Source organism: Macrotis lagotis, chromosome 2, assembly GCF_037893015.1.
Source record: "Macrotis lagotis isolate mMagLag1 chromosome 2, bilby.v1.9.chrom.fasta, whole genome shotgun sequence".
NCBI lineage: Eukaryota > Metazoa > Chordata > Mammalia > Peramelemorphia > Peramelidae > Macrotis > Macrotis lagotis.
The window spans coordinates 215,538,586-215,563,693 of record NC_133659.1 but is presented as its reverse complement, the minus strand read 5'-3'; the positions used below and the strand labels follow the sequence as shown (position 1 = coordinate 215,563,693).

The 25,108-nt window shown below is 39.1% G+C and overlaps 1 protein-coding gene across 4 annotated transcripts in view; it reads left to right on the top strand.

The window, feature by feature from the left end:
- AXIN2 (axin 2) overlaps positions 1-24,632 on the top strand; it is a 44,059-nt gene extending 19,427 nt beyond the window's left edge. For all 4 annotated transcript variants that reach the window (XM_074224735.1, XM_074224734.1, XM_074224733.1 and 1 more), the window contains 8 exons: positions 4,217-4,319; positions 6,760-6,900; positions 7,273-7,763; positions 8,023-8,211; positions 8,490-8,723; positions 10,778-10,873; positions 12,659-12,826; positions 22,606-24,632. In XM_074224735.1, coding sequence (XP_074080836.1) covers positions 4,217-4,319; positions 6,760-6,900; positions 7,273-7,763; positions 8,023-8,211; positions 8,490-8,723; positions 10,778-10,873; positions 12,659-12,826; positions 22,606-22,732 — 1,549 coding nt within the window. In that variant the 3' untranslated portion in view covers positions 22,733-24,632. The remainder of the gene's footprint in view (positions 1-4,216; positions 4,320-6,759; positions 6,901-7,272; positions 7,764-8,022; positions 8,212-8,489; positions 8,724-10,777; positions 10,874-12,658; positions 12,827-22,605) is intronic.
- The last annotated feature ends 476 nt before the right edge of the window (positions 24,633-25,108 follow it).

The following is a 25,108-nucleotide window of genomic DNA, read 5'->3' as shown; positions in this document are numbered from 1 at the left end:
TTGTGACTAGAGCTAACCTATGTTCTAGGTTGGTATAGTGGCACCTCTTAGACTGGAGCAAGGTCACAACCTAAATATGAAGAAAAACCCCACCAGCCTGGCCAGTTGAGCCTTGTCTAAATGGAAGAGTAAAGGGTCAAAAAATTTATTTAAAAAGAAAGCTTTTTAAAAGAGGGCCAATAGCAATGTGAATAGATTACTTTTGACTGCTATTTCACAAATCAGTGAACTCATTAGAAAGTTCTTGTGAGGTAGTCAGACTTTGGAACCATTGGGCAAGAGTCTGTCCTGATTAAATCAGAATGCAGGCCCAAGGAAGCTTTTATTTCTGACTAGTTCTGTGTGTGTGTGTGTGTGTGTGTGTGTGTGTGTGTGTGTGTGTGTGTGTGTGTGTGTTCTCTTGCCTGCAGAGTATTCAGGGGGCTAGCCATTTCTGCTCTAGTGTGTAGGGTGGGTCACAGGGGATTCCCAGGGCTGGGATTATACCCTCTCTTCATAGCCATTCGAATTGTAGGCCTTATACAGATAAGAGCACCAAGTGAGAAATAAAATGTGTGGTGGATGAAAAGCTGAACTGAATTGCTTTCAGTCCATTGTTGGTCTAGGGGAGCTTAAAGGGGATAAGAGGGTAGCAGGCCTCTTTGAAATTTACTTGAACAAGTGAATGGGAGCTCCTGGTAAAGCAGTCATGAAAAGAGCTCTGGCTGTTTTTTCCTGCTGTAACAATAGACAGTGCAGACTGTGAGGAGCTTGGGGAAGCTGGGTTGATTGGACTGCTGGGAGCCCCAAGCTTGGGGAGGAGAATTGGGATAGGGCAGGGGGGAGGGTGGGCATCCTATGTGGGCTTCAGTTGACTGCTAAAGATTTGAGTTCATTAGACTCCTAGGAAAAGCTGTCTTCTCCCTTCTTGGTTGAACCAATTCTGGGTCTACATCTTTTTGCAAGAGTCTCAGGTGTAGATGATGAGATGAGGCTGTATTTGTAGATTCTGGGTGGGAGGTGGCAAAGTGAGACAAGAAAAGCTGGAATTTGTGTGTGTGTGTGTGTGTGTGTGTGTGTGTGTATGTGGGGGGGGTTAAAAATCTTTTTTTTTCTTCTCCCTTATAGCCTATTGGAAGAATATTTTAATGGAAAATAAGCTGCCATATTTAAAGTGGCTGGGAATGTGTTTCTTCTAACTCTGTAGGTCAGTGAGCATGCTATTTTATGAGCCTGTTACTAGGAGAGTTCCAGCCTCTGAAGAAATGACTTTTTAAAAGATTCACTGCCAGGAAGCAGAACTAGGAAAACAGTACATAGAAGAGCTACAATAAATATAAATGGAAAGAAGCATAACCAAAAAAAAAAAAAACAAACTGAATGCTGTGAAATTAGAATGACCAAACTTGGCCCCAGAGAAGAAATAGGAGAATGTAGTTCCCCCTCTCTTGGTGGGGGGCGGGATTGTGGGTGTGGAACCCTTTATATAATGTTGGACTTGGTTGATGTTATTTTGAATTTTTGTTGTTGTGGTTCTCTTTTATTGCTAATTATAAGGATTAAAACTATCTGGGAGGGGAAATAGGGAAGAAGCTATTTGAAAATGAAGGTGATAGAAAAAAGATACCAATATAAATTTAAATTAAAAAAAGTTCACTGTCTAGAATCCCAGCAGAGGTCCTCAACTTCAGTCCTAGGGTTTTAGAGAGAAAGATTGCAGTGTCATTCCAGGGGGTCTGAGCTTAGCTATGATATACAAAGTCAGTCTAAAGTTTGACAATATCAGAGGCAGCAGGCTCTTTTCTTTCTAAGTATGGCATACTTGCCAGAAGCCAAAAAAGCAAAGTAGACTTTGTTCAGACTACTCCCGTTCTCTTTCTTAGGTGGATTTTATACTCTGAATCAGCTTATTTTTTTGAGGGGGTGGAATCTAAGTGTGGAATCATGAAAAAAGATAATTTCTGTTCCTGGGAGGGGGAGGAGGGGGAAGTTGTCATCATCATCATCATCATCATCATCATCATCATTATTATTATTATTATTACCATTACCATTATTATTATCATTATCATTAGTTGCTTATATCTTATTTATTGCTTGACTTTGGACACAAGGGAATGAAACTGAGCAAACTTCAAATATTACCTTATCTTACAAACCAGGCTTTTGATCTTGGCAAGATCACAAACTTGCTTCAGAATTGTTGCCAAATGAAGACGGGAGTGAAGGCGTGTGTGCAGGAGTCTGATATTTCAAAGCCACAGTCAAACCACATTCAGGTTAGGTCAGACACAGCTGAGTCAAAAGGCTAAGCTAATTGGCTCGACTTAAATGGCATCTGACCGAGAACACACTTCAAAACCAATGTTCCATAGAAACAGATTGACTGGGCACGAGGCTAGTTAGCTAAAATGTTTATAATTAACTCTACTATTTAGTGCCTAAAATTTGGTAGTTCTTCAAGCCCACAATCTTGACTGGCCAAGAAGACAGATCAGACATTTAAGAACTGCCGGAATGTGGGGCTGTTTTGTAAGAAGATTCTCCTGGGAATTTATAGTCACATCTCCTTGGAGACTTCTAAAACCTATTTATTGAGTGCACAAGTTACAACCTCTATTTTCTCCCTCACTGTCCAGCAGGAGTTAACTGAGGTTAAACATTGATGTGGGGATTTTAAAAATCACTATTCCTATTTCTTATAAATCTGGCAGTGACCTGATTTCTTCTCCTCCATCCTGCCCCTTTCATCCACCTTCCTTATTTCCTTGCCTTAAAGTGGCCTAGAGAGAAGAAATATAACATCAGAGAACAGAGTAACAAATCAGCATCCCTAATCCATGTAGTTCAGGGGAAAGAGGGTTGGGTTTGGGGGTCAGAGGATATCTTGGCTCTGTTGCTTCTCTGGACATAAATTTACTCATCTATCAAATGAAGAAATTGGTAATAATAGGTTAACATTTATTAAGGTTTGCAGAGCAGCACACATAATCTCATTTGAACCTCACAAGGATCCTGTGAGTTAGATACTATTATTATTCCCATTTACAGATGATAAAATTAAGACTGAGAAAGATTAAGTGATTTGTCCATGGTCATATAGCTAGTATATGTTTGATATAATATTAGAATTAGGGTCTAGAAGTCTGGTATAGGATTAGAATTCAGGTCATCCTCAGTTAAAATCTAATATTCTATCCACTTTGCATCCTAGGTGCCTCCATGATCTTATGATTTTACAATCTCCTTTGAGGATGAGGGGGTTAAAAGAAGATTATAAGGCAGAGTGACTGTTAAATGTACCTTTTGGACATTCAGGACAGTTTTCTTGCTTTTACCTTTATCTAGCCAGTCATTAGACTGATGCTAACATAGGGTCTTCCATGTAGAAAACATAATGCCCTCAGAAAGAAGCCTTTGAAACTAAAGAGCAGAGAAGGACCTATTTATTAAATTGGTTTGGACCTGCTTCATTATTTTTCATTATAGATTCTATTTCCCTGTCCTCCGTATTCTCCACAAAATTTCCAAATTGTAGGAGATGATGCTACTGGAACAGTATTTCATAAGAAATATTTACCTTTGCTTCAATTTCCTCATCAGTAAAATGAGCTAAAGAAGGAAATGGCAAACCACTCTAGGAACTTCAGGGGGGGAAAGATACCAAATGGGGTCCAAAAAGACAAGACTGAATAACAAATTAAGAAAACAAGGAAAATGAATTAAGAGCAATTACTAAAGTGATTTAGAAGAGGGGGTAAATTCAGAAATGAAAAGGAGTTTTGATGATTAGGCTCCTGTTGTGTTCATTCAAAATAGGTCAGCTAGTACCATGGTATCTCTTTTTTCAAATATACTTTATGAGAGTTCATCTCAGAGTGTTACAGGAAGGAATTGGTAGTGATTGTTCACTATGGAATCATGTGTAAAGGAAGCTATGAATCAATCCTGGGAATTTTTTTTTAAAGTTAGGAAAAATTAATCACTATCTGTCTGGGACAATTGGACCTAAAGTAGAGGGAGGCAGATGAGTATGTAGACCTCAGGAAGTCTCTCTGTTTTAGGATTTAGTTAATTCTGGTTAATTTAGCATGGAGTTATTTTATTGTAGAATATGACTTCATCAATTAGAAGCATCTTGGTGTGGTTGAGATGAGAGATTTTGGCTCTTCTGGATGCCAATTTGTTGAACTGCCCCAACTTAACCCTGAACATTTGTGTTTGTTTAAACTATCAGAGATGGAATCCCTCCTTACAGAATGGGAAGCAAGAAACAGCTACAGAGAGAAATGCATCGCAGTGTGAAAGCCAATGGCCAAGTTTCTCTACCTCATTTCCCGGTGAGTACCAGACTGGAGCAAAAGAAACAACCATATCAGCCATGTTTTGGCTGAGCATTGTGTGAAAAGAGTGGGTGGAAAGGCATTTTCCTCTGAGATCTACCCATGCTGAAGATATGAGGAGTTAAATTGGGAACAGTCACAGCCTCTTGTATGGCAGGGGAGGGGGGAGCAAGGAGAGTACCTGTGGAAGGGTAAGGATTTGGTTGTTTTGGTTTTTTAAATAGTAGTAAATGGGAAATGCAAAATCAACCAATTAAGCATTAAATGTCTACAGTGCATAGGTACTATGTTAAGCTGTGAAGATTAAAAAAGACAAAAATGAAACAGTTCCAAAAACTTACACTGGATGTAAGCTAAATAGTATCCTATCCGACCCTCAAGAATAACTTTTTATATGCAGTGTCTCATTCTTTCACACAACCAGAAGCAGGTTGTCTTTCTGCTAACAGTATCATTGGGGAAGGGATTGACTGAAGAGTAAGGCTGGTGATGGGCATGTTCCTATTCTTTTAATCTTGAAAATTCCTTCCTCCCCCAGCTTCCAATAAATCTTATATCCAATAAATTCTGAATTTTTTCATGCATAAGAACATAAAGGAATAAAATATAGATTAATTTCAGTAGGATAATAGAATTACCAAACATTCTCCATTTTCTCTTGATAAACTTCTTATACTTTCCAAGGGGGCATGAACTGTCTCATTGTGAAATGAGGTTAGAGGAATCCTTATGCTTCTTGCAGAGTAGATGTAATGTTTGTGAAATCTCACATTTGGTGAGGACCCCTTGGTAACCCCAGGTAAATGTCCTCATCAAAGCTACTTAACTTTATTGGAGAGGAGGGGGCAGGTCATAACTGGATAAAACTTGTGGATCATCATCTTTATTTCCAAGGCTTATCTGGTCCTCCCTTTCTCATTTTCATTTTGTTAACCTGAGACTTTAGGGTTGACAAAGAAAGCAATTTAATCAGAGCGGGAAAGAAAGTTGTCAATTTATAGCCAATGTCTCTGTTTACAAATTCTTCCTGCCAGTTTCTGGAACTCCAGTTAACTCCCATTATGTTGCTTTTAGAAAATTAACAGTGAATTGCTAATTCCACAGAGCCCTTGTGTGAGGGATTGAACAGTGAAGGCTGTTTTCTGAAGCAGGTACAAACTAATCTGTTCTTAAAATGAACATATCAAGACTTTTTTTTAGCCTAGTTGAGCATCTTCTCTTGATCTCCCCCCCCCCCCAAAAAAAAGCTCCATATGATATTCTGGCTTTGGGGTTGGGTGGTGTGTGTGTGTGTGTGTGTGTGTGTGTGTGTGTGTTTATATAAAGAAAAGTTCTATAGCCCAAGCTTGTAAATTAGATTATTTTGTCCTGGGGTGTGCAAATCGACTTTCTCCATAAGGCATCGCTTTGATCAGGGACTGAATAGAGCCAGCTTGTGTAAGAATGACAATTTCCAACAGAGTGGCCTTTTTCTCCCCTCACATCATTTCTCCAGCTAAGTGGTTGCCGTAGCGAGGCCTGTCTCATCTGGTGGGGAGAATTCTGGCCTTGGCAGCTTGGCTTTCCGCTTCAAAAGAGAGGGAGAAATTAGGGGGAGAGGGTAAGGAGGGTGGGGGGCTAGGGGTGAGGGGGAGGAGAGATAATAGGAAGTGGCTAGAGAACTCGGTGGTAGTGGGTGTTCTTCATGCTTGCTTCTTTTGGCAGGCATTCTTGTTGCCTTTTTATATTCTGTACTTGATTTGGAGATGTTCCCTTTTCCCTTGACAGATCAGCTTCAGGCAGCCAGACTCAGCAGTGTTCTGCTACCAGCCTGCAGCAGCTTTCTTCATTTTCTGTACAAAGAGAGGGTAGGGGGGGTGGGGGTGGAAAAAAGAGAGAGATCTAGGACACTGTTGAGACAACACTACCTCAACACTACCGCCCAGTGTGCGGTCAGGAAATAAATTACCACTTCTTCTCTGATCTGGAGCAGTTTGACTCCTTTTTTCCCCCTTCCCAATCTTATTTTTTTTAATTTCCAACTCTTTCTGTTTAGACTCTACTTTTTATTCTTTGAGTTGGTTTCTCCCCTCCCCACCTCAGTGGGCTTTTTTTTTTTTTTTTTTTTGATGTTTGACAACAGTCTTTGAAGATTTTCTACTTCAGAGTGGCTACTGATGGGCTGGTTGTACTACAGAGAGAACAAGCAGGGCTTCTCAGAGTGCGACCAACTGCTCCTGCCGAAGGCAAATGCTGGTGGGGACGATGGCTCTCCATGAGGCCACAGCACTGGCTCATAAAAATCCCAAGCAGCCCCTGCCTCGTTGCGATCGTCTTTTCATCCAAACATGGAGATGCAACGAGCGTAGCAGGGCCAGGGTAGCTCTGGTGAAGCTGCTGCCTCCGTTTGCCCTGCCTGTTCAACATGGTTTGTCCCTTCCTTCCTGGTATTTTGTAGAGAACCCACCGATTGCCCAAGGAGATGACACCCATAGAACCTGCTATTTTTGCCGCTGCATTGATCTCCCGGCTGGAGAAGCTAAAGCAGGAACAAGAAAGCTTGAACAGTCTGGAAAAGAGACTCCAGCAAATCAAGGAGGTAGGAGGCTTAGCTAGTTTCTCTATGTGTGTGTGTGTGTGTGTGTGTGTGTGTGTGTGTGTGTGTGTGCGCGCGACCCCCCACCTTCTTTCTTTTCTGTTATCCCTCCTACTCTATGTCCCTTTCCACCCCAAAGTCTTCCATGGGGCAAGAAGAATGATGGGAAATTGGTGGAAGGTGGGTGTAGCCAAATCAATTCTTCATAGGGAATGAGTTTTTTCTAGTTGTGGAAGATCCTCTTCCAGAGTACTATTAGCTGCCCCAAGACTTGAGTGTATTAGAAAGGGTATTTAAATAGGTTTCCTTATTCTCTAAACTTACCTATACACCAGCTCTGGCTAATTCCTTTTGGCCTCTCCTTGTAACTTACAGGATGAAGAGAAGGAAGGGTCAGAGTTACCTGTCAACCCTCGGGAGATGGCTGCCCAGCACCCACTTTCCCTCTTACCATCTGGCAGCTATGAAGAAGATCCACAAGCTATCCTAGATGACCACCTGTCAAGGGTGCTGAAGACTCCTGGCTGTCAGTCTCCAGGCATGGGGCGGCACAGTCCCCGTTCCCATTCCCCTGACCATCATCACCACTATCACCCTCTACTCCAACCAGGTGGTCGGCTGCCACCCCCAGCAGTTGCCTCAGCACTCTGCCCACTTGGCAAAGGCTTTGTTACAAAGCAGATGACTAAACATGTATACCACCACTACATTCACCACCACACCATTCCCAAAACCAAGGAGCAGATTGAAGTGGAAGCAGCTCAGAAGGTGCAATGCTTCTGTCTTGGGGGCACAGATTATTATTTGTGTTCGAAATGCAAGAGTCACTCTAAGGGATCAGAATTGGGACCAGTGGAGCAGTTCAGGTAAGCGGCAACCATACCATAGATTCTCCCTTTGGGACTGTCCTTCTGACCAAATACCTAGTGAGGTTCTGAAGTTTATCAAAAATATCACATGAGTTTTAGCCTCTCTTTTATAATCTGACCTTGAGAGAAATGAGGGTGGACTCAGATGCAAAAGTATCATTCTCCTGATATTTCCCCCACTCCACCTTTCTCAACCTCTAAGAATCCTAGAAATTAACTGGGTAGGGGGGTATGCTTCTTCTTGATTCTCTTTCAGCAACCGAGGTAATACCCTATCAAAGCGAAATGGGAAGATGACCGAACCATGTTTGGCCTTGACAACTAAGGAAGGAGTCCCTGTTGGGACAGGGATATTGCAGCTACCTGGTAACGAAGCAGACAGGTCCCAGAATGTCTGGCAATGGATGTTGGAGAGCGAGAGACAAAACAAGCACAAGCCTCATAGGTAAACACCTAGACAGGCACAGTCTAGATACAGGTATTACAGAAATAGCTAATTTACACAGTAAGCTGAAAACAAATAGAATTATTTCCTCCTGTCTCCTTAATATTATAAGTTGAACTGGACTGTGGCAGGTTTTCCCCCTTTCCCCCTTCCCCTTTCTCCTTTCTCCTTTTCCTCTCCCTCCTTTCCCTTTCTCTCCAGATTAGGAATTTCTCTTGAAGTAATATTTTTCAGTGTTTTAACACAAATTCCTTTTTCTCTCCCTGTTTTCTTTTTAGTGCCCAGAATACAAAAAAACCCAGTCCTTTGGAGTCAACCAGGGGAGCCATCGGTGATCGAATCACCCGCCCCCATCTGTGGAGTAGTGGTATTGGGCACTCCCGCACCATACCCCATGCTCATCCTTTTACACAAGACCCTGGCATGGCCCCCCTGGGTCCCCCTAACACCCTTGCTCAGCTGGAGGAGGCTTGTCGAAGGTTGGCTGAAGTGTCCAAGCCCCCAAAGCAACGGTAAGTAGACAAAAACAATTGATTTTATAGATTGGCTTTGTTCTGACCAAGCAGAAAGACTCATCACATTTTTCTAGTACTTTAAAGTTCGCAAAACACTTTTACACATGTGATCTTATTTGTTCTTCCCAATAAGCCTGTTAGTCTCCATTACTCTTATTTTACAGATGAGGAAACTGAGAATGACAGAGGTTAAATGATTTGCCAGATGCACAACTAGAAAGTGCCCAAGATGAGATTCAAACCCAGGACCCCCAATGGAGACCAAACTCCACCTCTCCATGCTTCTTCCCCAGTCAAGTGATATTACATAATAATCTAGCATTGATAGAGTCCTTTAAACTTTTCAAAGTCCTTTTTCTATATTACTCAATTGATCATCATAATTCCTTAAGATGAATATTATGATTCCCCATTTTATAGATGGGGAAACTTAAGACTGAGAAAAGCTAAGTGACTTGCCCAAGATCACTTGACTGGTAAATGTCTGAGACATAATTTGGACTCAGATCTTCCCAAATCCCAAGTACTATCCTCATTTTCTCCTCCATGGCTCTGAACTGTGACTGAATTTAGTTTCTGACTGTTAGAAATCTTTGTGAGCTTTTGAGCCTCTCCCCAAACTCTAGGGAAAGTCCTGACTAATTTGTCCTGCTAACTAGCATTTAACCCATTTCTTATAAACATTCTGAAAACAGAATAGTTTAAATGAAGCTTTCCCAAAGGTTAGAGATAAGGCTTAGATGATTCTTAAAAAGCTTCTCTACCCAAGAATTCTATTTTTGTTTTGTTTTTTTCCTTTTTTTTTTTTTTGGTGAGGCAGTTAGGGTTAAGTGATTGAACCAAGGACATACAGCTATATCTCTAAGGCCACATTTGAACTTCTTGACTACAGGGCCAGTGCTTGATCCATTGTGCCACCAATCTATCCCATTACTCTAGCATTTTTAAGAGTAATTTTTAAATGAGATTGAATACATCTGGCTAATAAGGACATTCTGTTTGTTTGATTAAAAGATAGCATTTATGGGGCGGCTAGGTGGCACGGTGGATAGAGCACTGGCCTTGGAGTCAGGAGTACCTGAGTTCAAATCTGGCCTCAGACACTTAATAATTACCTAGCCATGTGGCCTTGGGCAAGCCACTTAACCCCATTGCCTTGCAAAAAAAAAATTAAAAAAATAAAAATAAAAGATAGCATTTATGTCACTTTAAGGTTTGAAAGCACTTTACAGGTATTTGATCCTCACAACAACATTAGGATATAGGTCCTATTGTTTTCATCTTTCCCATTTTATAGCTGGAGAAATTAGAACCGATAAAGGTTAAATAACTTGCCCAGTGTCATATGGCTAGCATGTGTCTAAGGCTGGATTTGAATCTGTTTCTTTCTTGACTCCAGATCCCACACTCATTCGTTCCACTAAACATCAGCCTGTCAGATACTGACTGACTGGGAGGTCCATTTTTATTCCTCTTGGTGAAAGTGTATGGGTTTTTTTTCTCCTAACACCAGTTTAGCATCATAGCCTTAGTGTCAATCCCAAAATAATTTTAACTTCATATCCTGGCATTTATGATCTGTATGACCTTAAGTAAATTTTTAAACTTTTGGATTTGTTTCCTCATCTTAAAAAAAAATGAGGGAGTTGGACCTAGTTGAGTCTTAAAAAATAAGTTGGTTCTATTTGTTTCTATGGTAAATAGAAGTGCATCTGCAAACTCATATTCTAATTTGGAGTGCATTTAGAGCGAGAAGGAAAGAAAAGGGAACCAAGCATTTATTAATCACCTACTATATATACTAAGCATTTCATAAATAATATTTTCTTTGATCCTCACAATAACCCTGTAACATCACCATTTAATAGTTGAGGAAACTGAAGCAGAGACTAAATGACTTACTCAGGTGGTTAGCTAGTAAGTATTTGAGGCTGTTTTTGAATTCAGGTCTTCCTAACCTCAAATACAGGACTCTAGTCACTGTGCCAAAAAACCCTAATGTTCTTCTGATTCTCTGTAGCATGAATGGTGATGCATTGTGTGTCTCCTAGGTGCTGTACATCAAATCAACAGAAGGATAGAAACCACTCTACTGTTGGCCATATGGGAGGTGCCTCCTTCTGCAATCCCAGCCTAGCCCCAGAAGAGTGAGTACATATAGTCAACATTTTTCTTCTGAATCTTTCTCTTTCTCTCATCTCTTCCTTCCCTCTTCTCTGTAATTGTTGATTTCTTGATATAGTCATAGTTTAAGTTTGCATACTTTTTTTTGCCTATACTATACATATATGGGAGGAGGTGGGAAACAAAGGAATAGGTAATCAATCTCCAAGTTGATCCAGAAATTATATTCCCTCAGACTTTATCTTTTCTGATTGTTTTGGTTTGTATTTCCAAGATGAAAACCAATGGAGGTGGGAGTCAGGTGGGATTAGATTGGATCTAAGACATAGATGGGAAGTATGAGAAAAATCACACTTATTGGAAAATTGCCAAAAGGATTAGTGTGTAAGGTATTTACCCAAGAGAGCCATAAGAGTATACATTATTGCCTCCTCTAGCACAAAAGAGCTAGTTAGTTAAGGTTGATATACAGCTACCATACCTGGAAAAGACAGGCTTGTGCTCAGAAAATAAAACCTTTTCCCAAGTCTTCCTTCTTTTAAGTTTACTTTGTTGCAAAGTGGACGAAGAATAATGGATTAGTTTAATTTTGGGATGGTTCTTTTAACAATAACTCCTTAATAATGATCTTAAGTCATCAAAATAATTAGTTTTCTTTAGTTATCATCTGCCTTTTTGATTTTGAATAGAGTCCCAACTAAGCCACTTGACTAGATAACTTTCCTTAAGAGGAAACAGATTTTTTTTTAGCATTTTCTTTCTGAGACCACTCAAAAAACAGTCCACAGTCATATAGTCTTCTGTATTTGCTCTCATATCTGACCTCCTAACACTCTGAACATATTTATTTTTTCAAATGTATCACTGGACATGGCTTCGTGGCATTTAGTGTACTCAATGTTTTTTGATTCTGTGGCCTATATCTAAGTCATCCTTAGAGAGGACTTCTTTGGCCATCCAGTTCTTTCTTTCTCATCAGAAGAGTTTGGGGGGGGGTCATAATGCAATTTAAAGAATCAAAAAAAAGGCCAAAAAACCCTTTCCCTGTATATCCCAACCTTACTTCCAAAAAATGGCCCAGTAGAAAACATTTACCATGTCCTATCTACAAAAATATACGAAATGGCAGAAATATTAAACATATCCTGTGGTGACTGCAATAGAAAAAAAATCAATAAAAAGCTTTTGAAGAAAATATTCAAATTTAGATGGTGACTAAATATTCCTAAATCGGGGGCTCTTAACCTGGGATTTTAAAAAATATTTTAATAATTGTGTTCCAATATAATTGTTTTACTTTTAAATTTATTATATATGTTTAAAAACATTTACCAGTATGTCAAAGGGGACCATAAAAAAGGTCAAGAATCCTTATACTATATGATTTCTCTCTCATCACACTCAATTTGGATCAATGAACAACATGGAAACAATGTAAAGACTGGCAAATTGCTTTCTGTGGGGGAGTGAGGGGAGGGAAGTAAGATTGGGGGAAAAATTGTAAAACTCAAATAAAATCTTTAATTAGAAAATTAAAAAAAAAGAATCCCTATACTAAAGATGATGTAGATCAAAGAATGAACCATAGAAACATTAGCAGTCATCTCTGAGGAAGCAGCCCCTTGACCAGAGAGAGACACATGGATTCAACTCTGGCTGGGGACATCTGACACATCTGCAAGAGACCCTCCCTCAGACTCGAAGTTCTAGTTTCTCTCTATCTCTACCAAGGGTGCTTTCCCACTTTTCCCCTTTTCTTTTGCATTTGTTTATTTGCCCCAACCTGTTGCATCTCTTCTTTTTTTCAGTCACAGAGAGCCAAAGAAACTGGCAAGTGTTCACTCCCTTCAGGCCAGTGAGCTGGTCGTCACTTATTTTTTCTGTGGAGAAGAAATTCCGTACAGGAGAATGTTGAAGGCACAGAGTCTGACACTTGGCCACTTTAAAGAGCAGCTCAGCAAAAAGGGAAATTATAGGTAAGAATCTTGTGGCTTCTTTCTTCTTCAGGATTTGTTTGCTTAGAACTAAGAGCCAGAATCATGAGGAACCTTCCTCAGCCTGGCTCTACCCAGGAGGGATGGGGGGTGAGGGGAGCGATACAAGAAGGGAAGGTAAACTTTAAAAATGTTTTCTGAGGATACCAGGTTGCAAAATTTTGTGGAGGTGTTTGGCTGTCCCACATTTCTTCCTCTCCTTCTTTTCCCCCTACCTCTGGGAAGAAATAAGCCACTAGAAAAAGGGAAGGGTGTTGGCAAGTCTCTGTAGTAAATGGGACTGCTTGAATCTTATTTATACTTTTTCCTCTTCCAATACAGGTAGGGATTGTAGGAGCATAGAATTAAAACTGGAAAGGATATTAAGGATTAGCTTGTCTCCTCTTTTTACAGATGAGGAAACTGAGGCCTAGAAAAGTTAAGCAACTTAATCAAATTCAAAATAGTAAGTGGCAGAGTCATAGTTCAAACCTGGGATCTTTGACTCCAAATATGGGGCTCATATTTGATCATTCCCTTCTCTCCTCAGGAAAGTATTATATTCAGTTCTACTGCAAGGCCATTTGGAGCCTGGAATGAGTTTTAAGGATATTGTATTCTTCGATGGAAAGGAAAATGTAGTAGCTTTGGTGAGGAAAGGAAGAAGATAGTTTATCCTTTGTACTCCAAAGGAAAAATAAAGGATTGAGGCCATTAGTGGGGAAATTGTACCTGTAGACCAACCTTTTTGCCTGGCATACCCATAGAACTGTTTCAACATTTTTCCTTTATCCAGAAAGTCAGGGTCACTTCAAGAAAGTTCTCATGTGTGTTTATTGGCAAGTTTGAGTTTTTGACAAGTCCACCTTTCCTATTTCTGTAGACTCAAGCCCATAATTATTTTGACTTCCATGTAATAGACTTTGGTTGCCTTCTGTTAATGTTATGGAAGTGTTTCCAGATCACCACAAATAAGAATGAAAAATTTCCCTAAGACTTCTAAAATAATGCACAGCTCATATAGGATGTCTGACTCCTCCTTCCCCTTGATTTGTTTTTTTTTTAAAGGCATCCCTTGTCGTTTCAATTTTATCTCTTTCTTGACTAACTGGATCATTAGCAAGATCACAATTTGTGCCTTGAAGAAGACATCCTATTTTGGCAAAGTGCTGGTTCTTTTCCAACTTCTAGCTTCATGAAGCATCTTGGCAGCAGGGTATTAGCTGTGCCTGCCCTATGGTGAAAATGAGACCCCCCTGATCCTCCAGGCACAAACTAGCCAAAGATGGACAAAGGCATTGAAACCACGGGAGGCTTTAGACCAGGGATTCATTTTTATTTGCCATTCGCCAGACTTTGAGAGAAGCTTTTGTAGTTTACTTTTTACAATATTCCATAGAATGATTCCTAAGAAATTTTTTTTTAATTTGTTTCTTTTTGGAGGTAGGAGAAATATGTAAGTTATTGTTAAGTAAGATGTTTCTAGGCTTAGATGTCTTCCCTTTTACTTGTAGGTAGAGACAATACCAAACAGTTATAAAAGAGATTTTAAACTGTGTCTCCCCCTATTTTTTTTTTTTATCTTGAACAGACTTGAGGTGAAACTAATCACACAAATGTGTGCACCTCCAGGGATTCATTTTGATCTTAAGCTTTGACTTTTGGCTGGACTTTGAGTGAAACTGCAGGTGAACTTCAGGGGGAAAAGGGCCATTGAGTTCCGAGGAGCAAGCAGGGACTGGAGGAAAGACTAACCCAGCAGCTTTGGTCACATCTGGCATTGATTTCTTTTTAAGGCACACTTAATAAGCATGTCTTTGAAGCCTTTGCCTTTCATTTAATGCACAAAGACTTGCACAAACGGTTGACTCTCAAATTCTTTATTGATTGGATCAGGCTGTAACCCAGGCCCTTCGAATCTGTCTTATCTCTGCTTTCCAGTTCCAAAGTCATTTATCCAGTTCCTTCTTTTGGTTGTGTTTTGGGGGGGGGCTAGGGAATTGTGTACACCCCCCCCCAAACACCTCATGACAACCCTTTGAAAACATTAAGTCCTAGAAACCAGAAAACAACAAAATACCAAAAACTTACGAGGAGTAGGACTTGGGGAGGGGGTGGAGTGAGGGGGAACCTGGGCCCTGTTGAGTAATCTCAACATGGCAGGAGTTCAAAAACGGAACAGTAACTCCAGACTTGCCAGATGATATTGGTGCCAGATGTCAGAAAAAAACAAAGTTTGCCACATAAAACATGTTTCGGTGGAAAAAGCCCGTTTCTGCAAGAAAATGAGGGCAGGCAACATGTTTGAAGTTGTTGGAGGGGGAGGAGGATATTGCTGCCTTTCTCTCCTCTCCAAGATGAGGTGGCAATTATGTAAAAGATTGTAGCGCATTTTCTCAGAGATGCAGAGCTTGGGACGAGATTTGTAAACACAGGCAAGATTTGGAGATGGGTGGAGGGCCACTGGTGAGAGAGGATCTACCCTTCTATTTAAAACTCAAGGAATGGTGACTTTTATCACCCCCATTTGTATTATTTTTTTAAAAACAGCTTTTTGTTGTGGTTCTATACTTGAAAAACATCAAACTTTAGCAATTCCATATACACAGAAGTACAGAGGGGATTGTACATAAAACCACAAATCCCTATTACATACAGCTTGCCTTTTAGAAAATATATAATAAATCCAGCACATTAGTTTCAAAGCTGTTCAGCTTGCATTTTAAAAGAAAAATAATAAACTTGACACATTAGTTTCAAAGCTGTCCTGTTTATGACTTTTGTCTTTTGAACCTCTCTGTTCTCTTCTACATTTTTTTAATGGTACGTTGATCCTCGTTGCTTCATTTTTTTTGCATCTATATTGTTAGTCTTTCTTTCTGTGGCTCCCAAATCAGTCCCCCAAATTGGAGGGAAAAACTCCCTTTTGTAACAAATAAGCACATTCAAGCAAAACAAATCCACACATTGGCTATGTCTCAAACCATGTGTCTTAATCCATCCTTTGATGCCCCCCCATTTCTTTGTCAGGAATATCACCCCATTTGTTCATTATCTTCTCTTTTGGGTTACCCCAAGGACTCCTGAGTTCTCCCATGTGAAATGTTTTTATGGGGTAGTGCTCTGCTGATGCTCCAATTCAGCTGGAAATGCTAAAAACAAGTACCTTGACTAAACGCAGCTGTTTCTCTTTACTCAGTCTTATCTCCCTTGAAAGCATTTGGCTTGCCTTTATTAAAGAGGGGGATCTTAACTGTTACTTGGGGAAAATTCATTCTTTAAAAAAAAAAAGAAACCACAAACCCCAAGACAATGGATTATGTGTGGGGGAAGCAACTCTTTCCTCCTTCCCTCCCCTAGAGTATGGTGACCTTTAACCTGTCAGTGGTCTTTGTTGGTTGAAAATTACAGAGCACAAAGGGCAGTTTTTAATCTATTTGAGGGTCTCCTCTGCCAGTGATCAGATGGCAAAGTGCATTTTGCCTTTTGGTTTCTTTGGGAGAGCTGGGAGTGGGGAGCTGGAAGAAGAGTTTTTGCTGTAAATGTTAGCCCTTCTACCAGAGGCTAGTCATTTGCTCATATGCAATTAAACAGCCTTAGAAGGAAGAATGGTAGAATGGGATAAAAGGAACCTTTAATCAAGGAGCTGAACAGCCTAATTCAACATAATAGAAGGGTCCTTTAGAGTTTGATACTTGGGGAAGAGTGAGGCACAGCTAGGGGAAAAGGAAGGTGGCTATATATGTAATGGCTCCATCGTCTGAGCAACCCAAAGTAAAAGAAGTACATTGCTGCCTAACATCTGTTTATCTCTGATTGGAGTGCTTAGCAGATAGCTCTATGTGACTATTGAAGAGGACATCCAAGGAGAGTAAATATAATTTATATACATGCAATCAGGCTAATAATTGAAATCTTAAGATGAATAACGGAAATCTTAAGAGATAATTCAGTTTAGCCTCCTCCTTTTATAGATGAGAAAACTGAATTGGTCCTAGCAGAAGGATGTGACATTGCTAGTTAGTGCTGGAACTCCAAAGTATTAGTTCTAGAGAGGCAATATGAGGACACTGGGAAGAGCATTGGATGTGAAGTTAGAGAATCTAGGTCAAATCCCAACTCTGCCACTTCACTATATGTGACATTGGACAAGCCACACCTTGAGCCTGAGGTTCCTCATCTGTAAAATAGGAAATTGAACTAGATAACTTCTAAGGTTCTTTTCAGTATAAAAGCAATGATCCTGGCCTCTTAATGCAAAATTGTTTATAGAACAGATAAAGTTACTTCTGATTATAGTCCCTTTTAGGACATCCTCCTAGCTGGGGGTGAGGGGTCAGTCCAAAGTTTCCCTTTAAGACATCTTCCTGAAACAGTTATTGAGCTTATCTTTTATAAAAATCTTTAAATTCCATTTGAAAAATCTGTGTCTGTATCTGTTAATTAATAAATCTGTTAATTTTTGGAATTGTTTTCCTTTTAAAAAACACAATGGTGTTTTAGGCAGAAATTGCTACTATCTAACTATGAGTTTGTGTGTGTGTGTGTGTGTATATATATAGTTCCCAAGATGGATTTTTAAAATAATGACATTTCATTCCTTCTCTTGCTATTGTCCATGTTGTGCTCCTTAGTGCTGTTGCTCCATCTGCGGTCGCCATTATAAATTAGCTATTAGCAGAAGTTTATACATACATATATATATATATATGTATATACATATATATATATATTAATGTATTCTTTTAAGATATCTTCTCTAGTGAGGTTAGATCCCATTATTCCTCCACACCCCCTACCTCTGCTGTTAGCTGAATGGTTCAGTCATTCATCAAGCCCTAAGGAAATGCCTTCTGGGAGTGCCAGACTTTGTGCTAGGTGCTAAAAATAAAAAATGAAAATTCTTTCTGGTCTCAATGTGCTTATAGTCTGGCTAGGAAAAGAGAGAGGGGGGGAGAGAGAGAGAGAGAGAGAGAGAGAGAGAGAGAGAGAGAGAGAGAGAGAGAGAGAGAGTATGTTTATATGTGCACATGGACACATACATAGAGAATTATCAGACTGATCTGTTACTTGTTGTTCACCCCTCAATTTGTTCCTTACCTTGTTATCATGTTCATTCCCACCATTCTTAGTTCTAGGATAATTCTAGGGCCATGTTTAGATATTTTCAGTTTAATCATTATTAGCTCAAGGCTTTCATCTCAGTTTATTAGATTTTATTTAATAAACCAAAGAAGTTGCTTATATTTCTCTTTATATGAGCACCTCTAATCACCCAGGATTAAGTTACCGAAATTGTCAGATATATAATTTATAATAATAATAACATAATATACATACTAGCAAATAATAACATAAAACATAAATATTTGCCATATTTTAGAAAGGTCACAACCAGAATCACCCTAACCATTACTGTAACTGCCAATGACTTCTTACTTCTGGAAGCATAATTCCACTTTTCAGTACACCTGTAGGTTACAACAGTTCCCATCAAGAAAGATCTTTTTATGTTCTTTCTCTCTGTCCTTTCTCTAGCTTGTGAAAGGAAAATTCTTTTTTTTTTCCTCCCAAGCAGTGATTTCCATGACATCCTTTAAACTCTTAAAAGCCATAGTAACTAGATCCTCTGTAGGAAAGGATTTTGAAACAGATGGTGATATATGAATACACAAAGTATATGAAAAATAATTGTAATTAGAAAACAATAGCAGCTTATAGAGTCTGGAAAGGACTTGTGGGAGATGGAATAGAGTGGAACCTCAAAAGAAACTAAGGATTCTGTATGATGGAATAAGGATGTAGTAGAGGAGAGCCAATAGAAGAGGATAGAGGTGACAGGATTCTGTATATTTTTTTAGATTTGTACTCTCAAGAAAATCAGTTTTTCAGAGGTGTAAAAGCTAGTTTGGAGAGTTGAGAAACCTTGGCAGGGGTGACCAGTTAGAAGTCTATTGCATTAGTCCAGCTAAGAAGAAATCAGGAATTAGGGTGGTGACTTGCTATGTAAGTGCAGAGAAGAGATTGTATGTTTTATACAATATGGAAAAAGAGATGGTAAGATTTGAGGAGATTGAGGGGGTTCAGTAGAGTGGGGAGTTGTATATATAAAAACAAAGTTTCAGAACTAATTAAAATGATGGTGGAATGCTAAGGCAGCCAGGTGGTACGATGTATAGAATACCATACCTGGAGTCAGGAAGACTCATCTTCCCAAGTTCAGATGTGACTTCAGATGCTTAGTAACTGTGTGACCCTGGGTAAATTACTTAACCTTATTTACTTCAGTTTCCTTATTTGTAAAATGAGCTGGAAAAGGAAATAGCAAGCCACTCTAATATCTTTGCCAAGAAAACCTTAATGGATTTATAGAGTCAGCCTGAAAAATGACTGAACAACAATAATATCCTAGACAAAAATAGGAAAGTTTAGAAGAGGGGTGAGTTTTGGGGAAAGATGATAGTTAAGTTTTACACATGAGGAGTTGTTATGGGCCATGTAATTCAAGGTGTCGGTTTGGTGATATGGTACTGGAGCTCAGTTTCAAAAAAGGAATCTAGAACTACAAATCTAGATCTGGGAGTCATCAGCAGAGAGATGATAATTAAACCCATGTGAAATGTTGAGGTCATTGAGAGAGCTCTCTCATACCCATCCCCACCCACTTCAACCATACCCCTCCATTGGGACATCCATTCTGATCTTCCCATATCTTCCACAATGCCTTCTGGAATCTCCACCCTCCCCCAAACTTCCTTTAATTTTGGAACTTTTTTTTTCTCATATTTCTTCCATCCTCTATTACTTACCGAGACCAAGTTTCTGGTTGCCTCTATTATTCTTTCTAGTACTGGTTGTAACTTCTTTCATACCCTCACATACCACCTCCTTATTTCCTCATCACCTCCACCAAAATAGGACCCCAGATACTCCTTTATATCCCCATTGCTGCTTCCTGACTTTTCTGCTACACCTGCCATCACTTAGCATTGTCTTCACTTTAGATTCATTCTATCCAAATCTATCATCCAGCTTTCCCAATGCCTTAACTTAATCTCCCTCTCCAGCTCAGTACTTGTTCTTTCCTCATACTGAAATCTTTCATTTTCTGAGTCTGCTAATTGCCTATGAGCCCTTCCATCCCTTCACCTCACACAGAGGGCTGATTGTATGTTAGATCTTCTTTGTATTAAATTCCACTTCCATGATAAAGAACTCTTAAATTCTTTCACTTGATCGAAATATTCTATCTTTCTTTCTTTATGCTTTTTTTTTTTCTTCCCGAAAACTGTTCTTTGCCTTCACTGTGATGTCCACTTCCTTCCAACTCCCAATATTTTCCACATTCTAGTTTTGGCTTTTTTCCCTTTCTAGTCTCCCTTTAGTGTAACAATTCACTGCTCTCTATTTTCATCCATTGCTCTTTTGTCCTAACACTGTTGACAACCTTCCAAATGGAAACCCTGAATTACTCCTCTAATTCACCTTTTCTACTGATATTGTTGTGAATGGCAAGGGTGGAAGCCATGTGAGTGGATTGAATTCATTACAAATTTGTTATCTAAGCTGAACTGAACCTCCAAAGAAGCAAAGCCTTACTACTCACAGGGTCTATTACATATCAACTCTGAGGCTCTTTTCACTGAAGATTTCATCTTATACTTTTAGGGGGAAAAATAGATGATCTGTTGAGAGCCTCCTTCTTTCTCTCCTTCTCTTTTTACAACCTTTTAAGATACCATCTCTCCCTTACTCCAGGTTAATAAATAGGTGACTCTTCTCACCAAGTCCAGACAGTGAAATCTATATGGTGACAACTAAAACAATGGTGATTCGCTCAACCATAATAAGGAAAGTCTGGAAGATCTGGTTTATCCTAGAACCTATCACCTCCCATCTTAACCTACTCATAGTCCTCATTTTAAATCTCCCTTCTATGTGGTCTTCATTTTTTCTTTCTTTCTAAGGTTTCCTATTTTGCTACCCATAAATATGTTCAAATATTTCCCATCCTTAAAAAATTGTCACCATATCCTACCATCTCCACTAGTCTTTTCTCTTCCCTTTCTCAGTCAACTCCTAGAGTCAACTTAAGTCTCACTCTTTTCTATATCCACAATCAGTAGCTTATCTACTCTACTGAAATTGCTTCCCTCGAGAGTTCACCAATGATCTCTTAATAGCTAATTTGAATGGCCTTTTAAAAATCCTAATCCTTCATGACCTTTCAGTAGCATTAGGCTCATGTTGATCACCTTTTCCCTCTGAGTTTTTGAGGCACCACTATCTTCCTGTTCTCCTACCCATATGAATGGTTCTACTCAATTTCCTTCGTTGGCTCATTATTTACACAAGTTCCATAACTATGGATATTCCTTAAGGCTCTATCCTGGGTCTTTTCTCTGTGTGCTTTCTTGGTTACCTCATGAAGTTCCCAAGGGTTTAATTATCTATGTAAATAACACCCAGATCTATAATGTATTTTCTTATTGTCTCATTTAGGCTCAAATCTAGCCTACTGGAGATTCAAACTAGATTTCCTGAAAGCATTTCAAACCCCTTATGTCCTAAAGAGAATACATTATCTTTTCCTGTAAACTATCCAGACTGTATTACTGTTGAGGGTACCACCATCCTTCCAATTTTTCCATTGTGTCATCCCTTTCACTATGCCAACATATCCAATCAGTTAACAAATCTGGTCCTTTTTATCTCCACAATATAGCTAGCCTGTTTATATTTACACAGACCACTTCTGCCCCTCAACTCTTACCTGGACTATTCCAGTAGCCTGTTTGTTGCTCATCCTAATTCTCTAGTTTCTCTCCACTCTCACCCTAGTCTATCCTCTACCTCAACTGCCAAAATAATTTTCCTAAAAAGCATTTCTTAGATGTAGTAAGTTACTGTACTTATTCAATAAATTTTAGTGGCTTCTTATCTTTAGAATAAACTATTAAATCTCCATTCATTTAAAGTTTTTCACAAACTGCTACCATCCTACTTTTCCAGATTTACACATTAATACACTCATATAAACTATGATCCAGCTCTACCAGCCTATTTATCACCATTAACCCTCCATGTGACTCTCTGCCTTTGTATTGATTGTTCCTATGCCTTTAATGTACTCTATGTCTTAGCATCTCAGGTTTGAAGATCTTTTACTCAGGTACTAATGTCATCTTCTCTAATGTTGCTGTGTATGTTTCATGTCTATTTTGTCAATGCCTCTATATCTTCAAGTAATTTTTCCTCTTAGAATGTAAAATCCTTGAGGATAGAAGAATGTGACTTTAACCTCCAGTACATAGTAGGCACTTAATAAATGCTTGCTTGTTTGAGAGTAGTAGATTTGGAATTGGAAAACCTGAGTTCAAATCTTGCATTTGCCACTTTACTAGCTACATATCCTTTGACAAGTCACTTAAATCAGAGATTCTTAACCTGATGTTAAAATTTCAAGGTGTTTGTAGAATTGAATGGGGAAAAAATAACATCTTTATTTTCACAAACCTCTAACTGAAATTTAGCCTTTCATTCCATTATAAGTTTAAATAAAATGTTTTTGAGAAGTAATCCATAAGGTTCATCTATACTCCCAAAGTTGTCTATAGAAGTTGAGAATCCCAGACTTAAAAGTCTCTAGGACTTTAGTGTCCTCATGTATGAAATGAGACAGTTGGATTGGACATTCTCCAAAGGCCTGTCCTGCTTTAGATGCTATAATGCTGTGAATCTCCAAAATGCCATTTCATTAATACTGTTTTTTTCCTTTTAAGGTATTATTTCAAAAAAGCAAGTGACGAGTTTGACTGTGGGGCTGTTTTTGAAGAAATTTGGGAAGATGACACGATACTCCCAATGTACGAAGGAAGGATTCTGGGGAAAGTAGAAAGAATTGATTAATTTGGTGGTGGTGGTGGGCTGTAATAGAAACAACTTTTTGCATCTATTTCTTAAGATCTGTTGAAACAAAGCTAAAGATGCCTGTCTTGGAAATGACAAAAAAGATATTTTGAAGGAAAATTGAATCAATGAAGAAGAAAGAAATCTAGGAAGACTTGGCAAGTCAGCCTTCATTATTCACTGGGTACAGAAAGAAGAAAAAGCCCTGAACTATTTATTAAAAAGATGACCACTCTTGGCTATTGAAGATGCAAACCATTTTTGAGAGACTTCTTACATATCACTTCCTAGAGATCTGAAATCCATAAACTAAGAAAAACTGTATAGCTTCCCTGAAGAGGAATCCTTACTGATATTTATTGATCCTGGTATTTCCTTTTACATCCAGTTAATGGATATGCTGCTTTAACAGTGGAGAGGGGAAAGAAAAACTTTGTTCTGTAATTGTTTTATTCAAACTTAGGAGTTTAGCTAGGAGTGAATTAATGATTTCTATCATTAAAGGAATAATGCTTTGCTCAGTATTTCTCCAAGTGAAGTAAGACTGTTTTAATGGTGCCCTACTATGAGAGGCAGCATGGTAGAGTGGAGAGTGAACTGGCCTCAAAGCCAGAAGGACCTGGGTTCAAGTCCTGACTCTGACACATCCTGACTGTGTGACCTCAGGCAAGTCACTTTACCTCTCAGTGCCCCAGGCAACCCTCTAAGACTTTAAACTGCAGAGAAGGTGTTGACCTGCATTGGTAGAGAAAGTTCTCTGTACCAATGAAATCACAGGTTTAGTCCCTATTCTTTTCCCTGAACTTTAAAATACACATAAAAATTGATGAATTTTAAAAAAAAATCTATGCTGCTCTAGCTTGTGATAAAGATCTTAATATTTAAATATGATGCATTATCACTATAACACAAGAACAGTATTTGATTGGAGAATTTGTGTAGCATGCTGTGAAGATCTTACCACCTGAGATCCCTAGTGTGGGCCATGTCTGACTCACTAATTGGATGGTCTGAGTGATCTTCCCCATGAGATTCTGTGTACTTCTCCCCAATCCCCCATCCAGAAGACCCAATCATATACAGGATAAAAGCGCATGCCATATTAGCTAGCTCATGTAGGAGGTGATTTTAGCATGCCCCTTTATTAAAAGTGCAGTGTCTTTAAGACCTTCACGTCTAGGGGAAGATTCAGACTTAATATTGAAGTCTTTGTTCCTTCCCTCTCGGTCCCAGCCCTGCTTCCGTTCTCCCCATGCTCCTCTCCTTCCTCCCACTACAGACCTCAGAGAAAACTGCACCAAAATTCAGAAACAGTTCTTTCGCTCATCACACCCCTGCAGCCCCCAAATAAAAAAGGGTGGCTGCAAACCTAGAAGCAGCACCTCCTTCCCCAAGAGTCCTTCATTTTGATGTTTGGGTTTTTCGTGTTAAGTTAATGTGTGCATTCTGTTTGTCATTACTACCTTGTACTGTAAGTCTGTATATATTGTATGGTGAAAGATTATTAATACACTATCTCTAGTGTTTGAAATGGAATCAGTACAGTACCTGTGCCTGCATGGTGGGTTATACCGTGTATCGCCCTATATTGAGGGCTCAACTTTCCCTTGTTTTTTGAAAGGGGTTTATGTATAAATATATTTTATGCCTTTTTATTACAAGTCTTATACTCATGACTTTTGCCATGGCGTTTTGTTCTACTCACACTGTAAATTATGCATTATAAAGAGTTTCATTTAAGGAAAATTACTTGGTACGATAATTATTGTAATTAAGAGATGTAGCCTTTATTAAAGTTTTATATTTTTCAAATTAGCATTGTGTCTAAATTCTTGGAGTGAGGGAGGGGTCATCATAACTTTTCAAAATGTCATTCTCGGGTGGCTCGGTGGCACAGTGGATAAAGCACTGGCCCTTGAGTCAGGAGTACCTGGGTTCAAATCCGGCCTCAGACACTTAATAATTACCTAGCTGTGTGGCCTTGGGCAAGCCACTTAACCCCATTTGCCTTGCAAAACCAAAAAAAAAAATGTCATTCTCTATATCATGCTATTTGGCTATTATCCTATGGTTTTATCAGCTTGAGTGTATCTTGTAATTAAACTAGATCTGTATGATCAGCTTTACTCTGATGGATCTGTGACCTCATCAATGTCATATTCTCCCTACAGCAATTCAGGTTGAGCTTTTAAAATTGTGACTCTTTCATGTCATGGTGAGGTGGTTGAGGTGCAACATTCTGAAGTTCTCCATGGGAGGAAGGGTGGGGTGCCACATTCTGCAGACCTTCCTCAGATTCTAATAATAATTTTAAAAGCATTTTGTAATTATTTTATCCACTGTACTGGGAATATTGCAGATTCATATTATAGATGA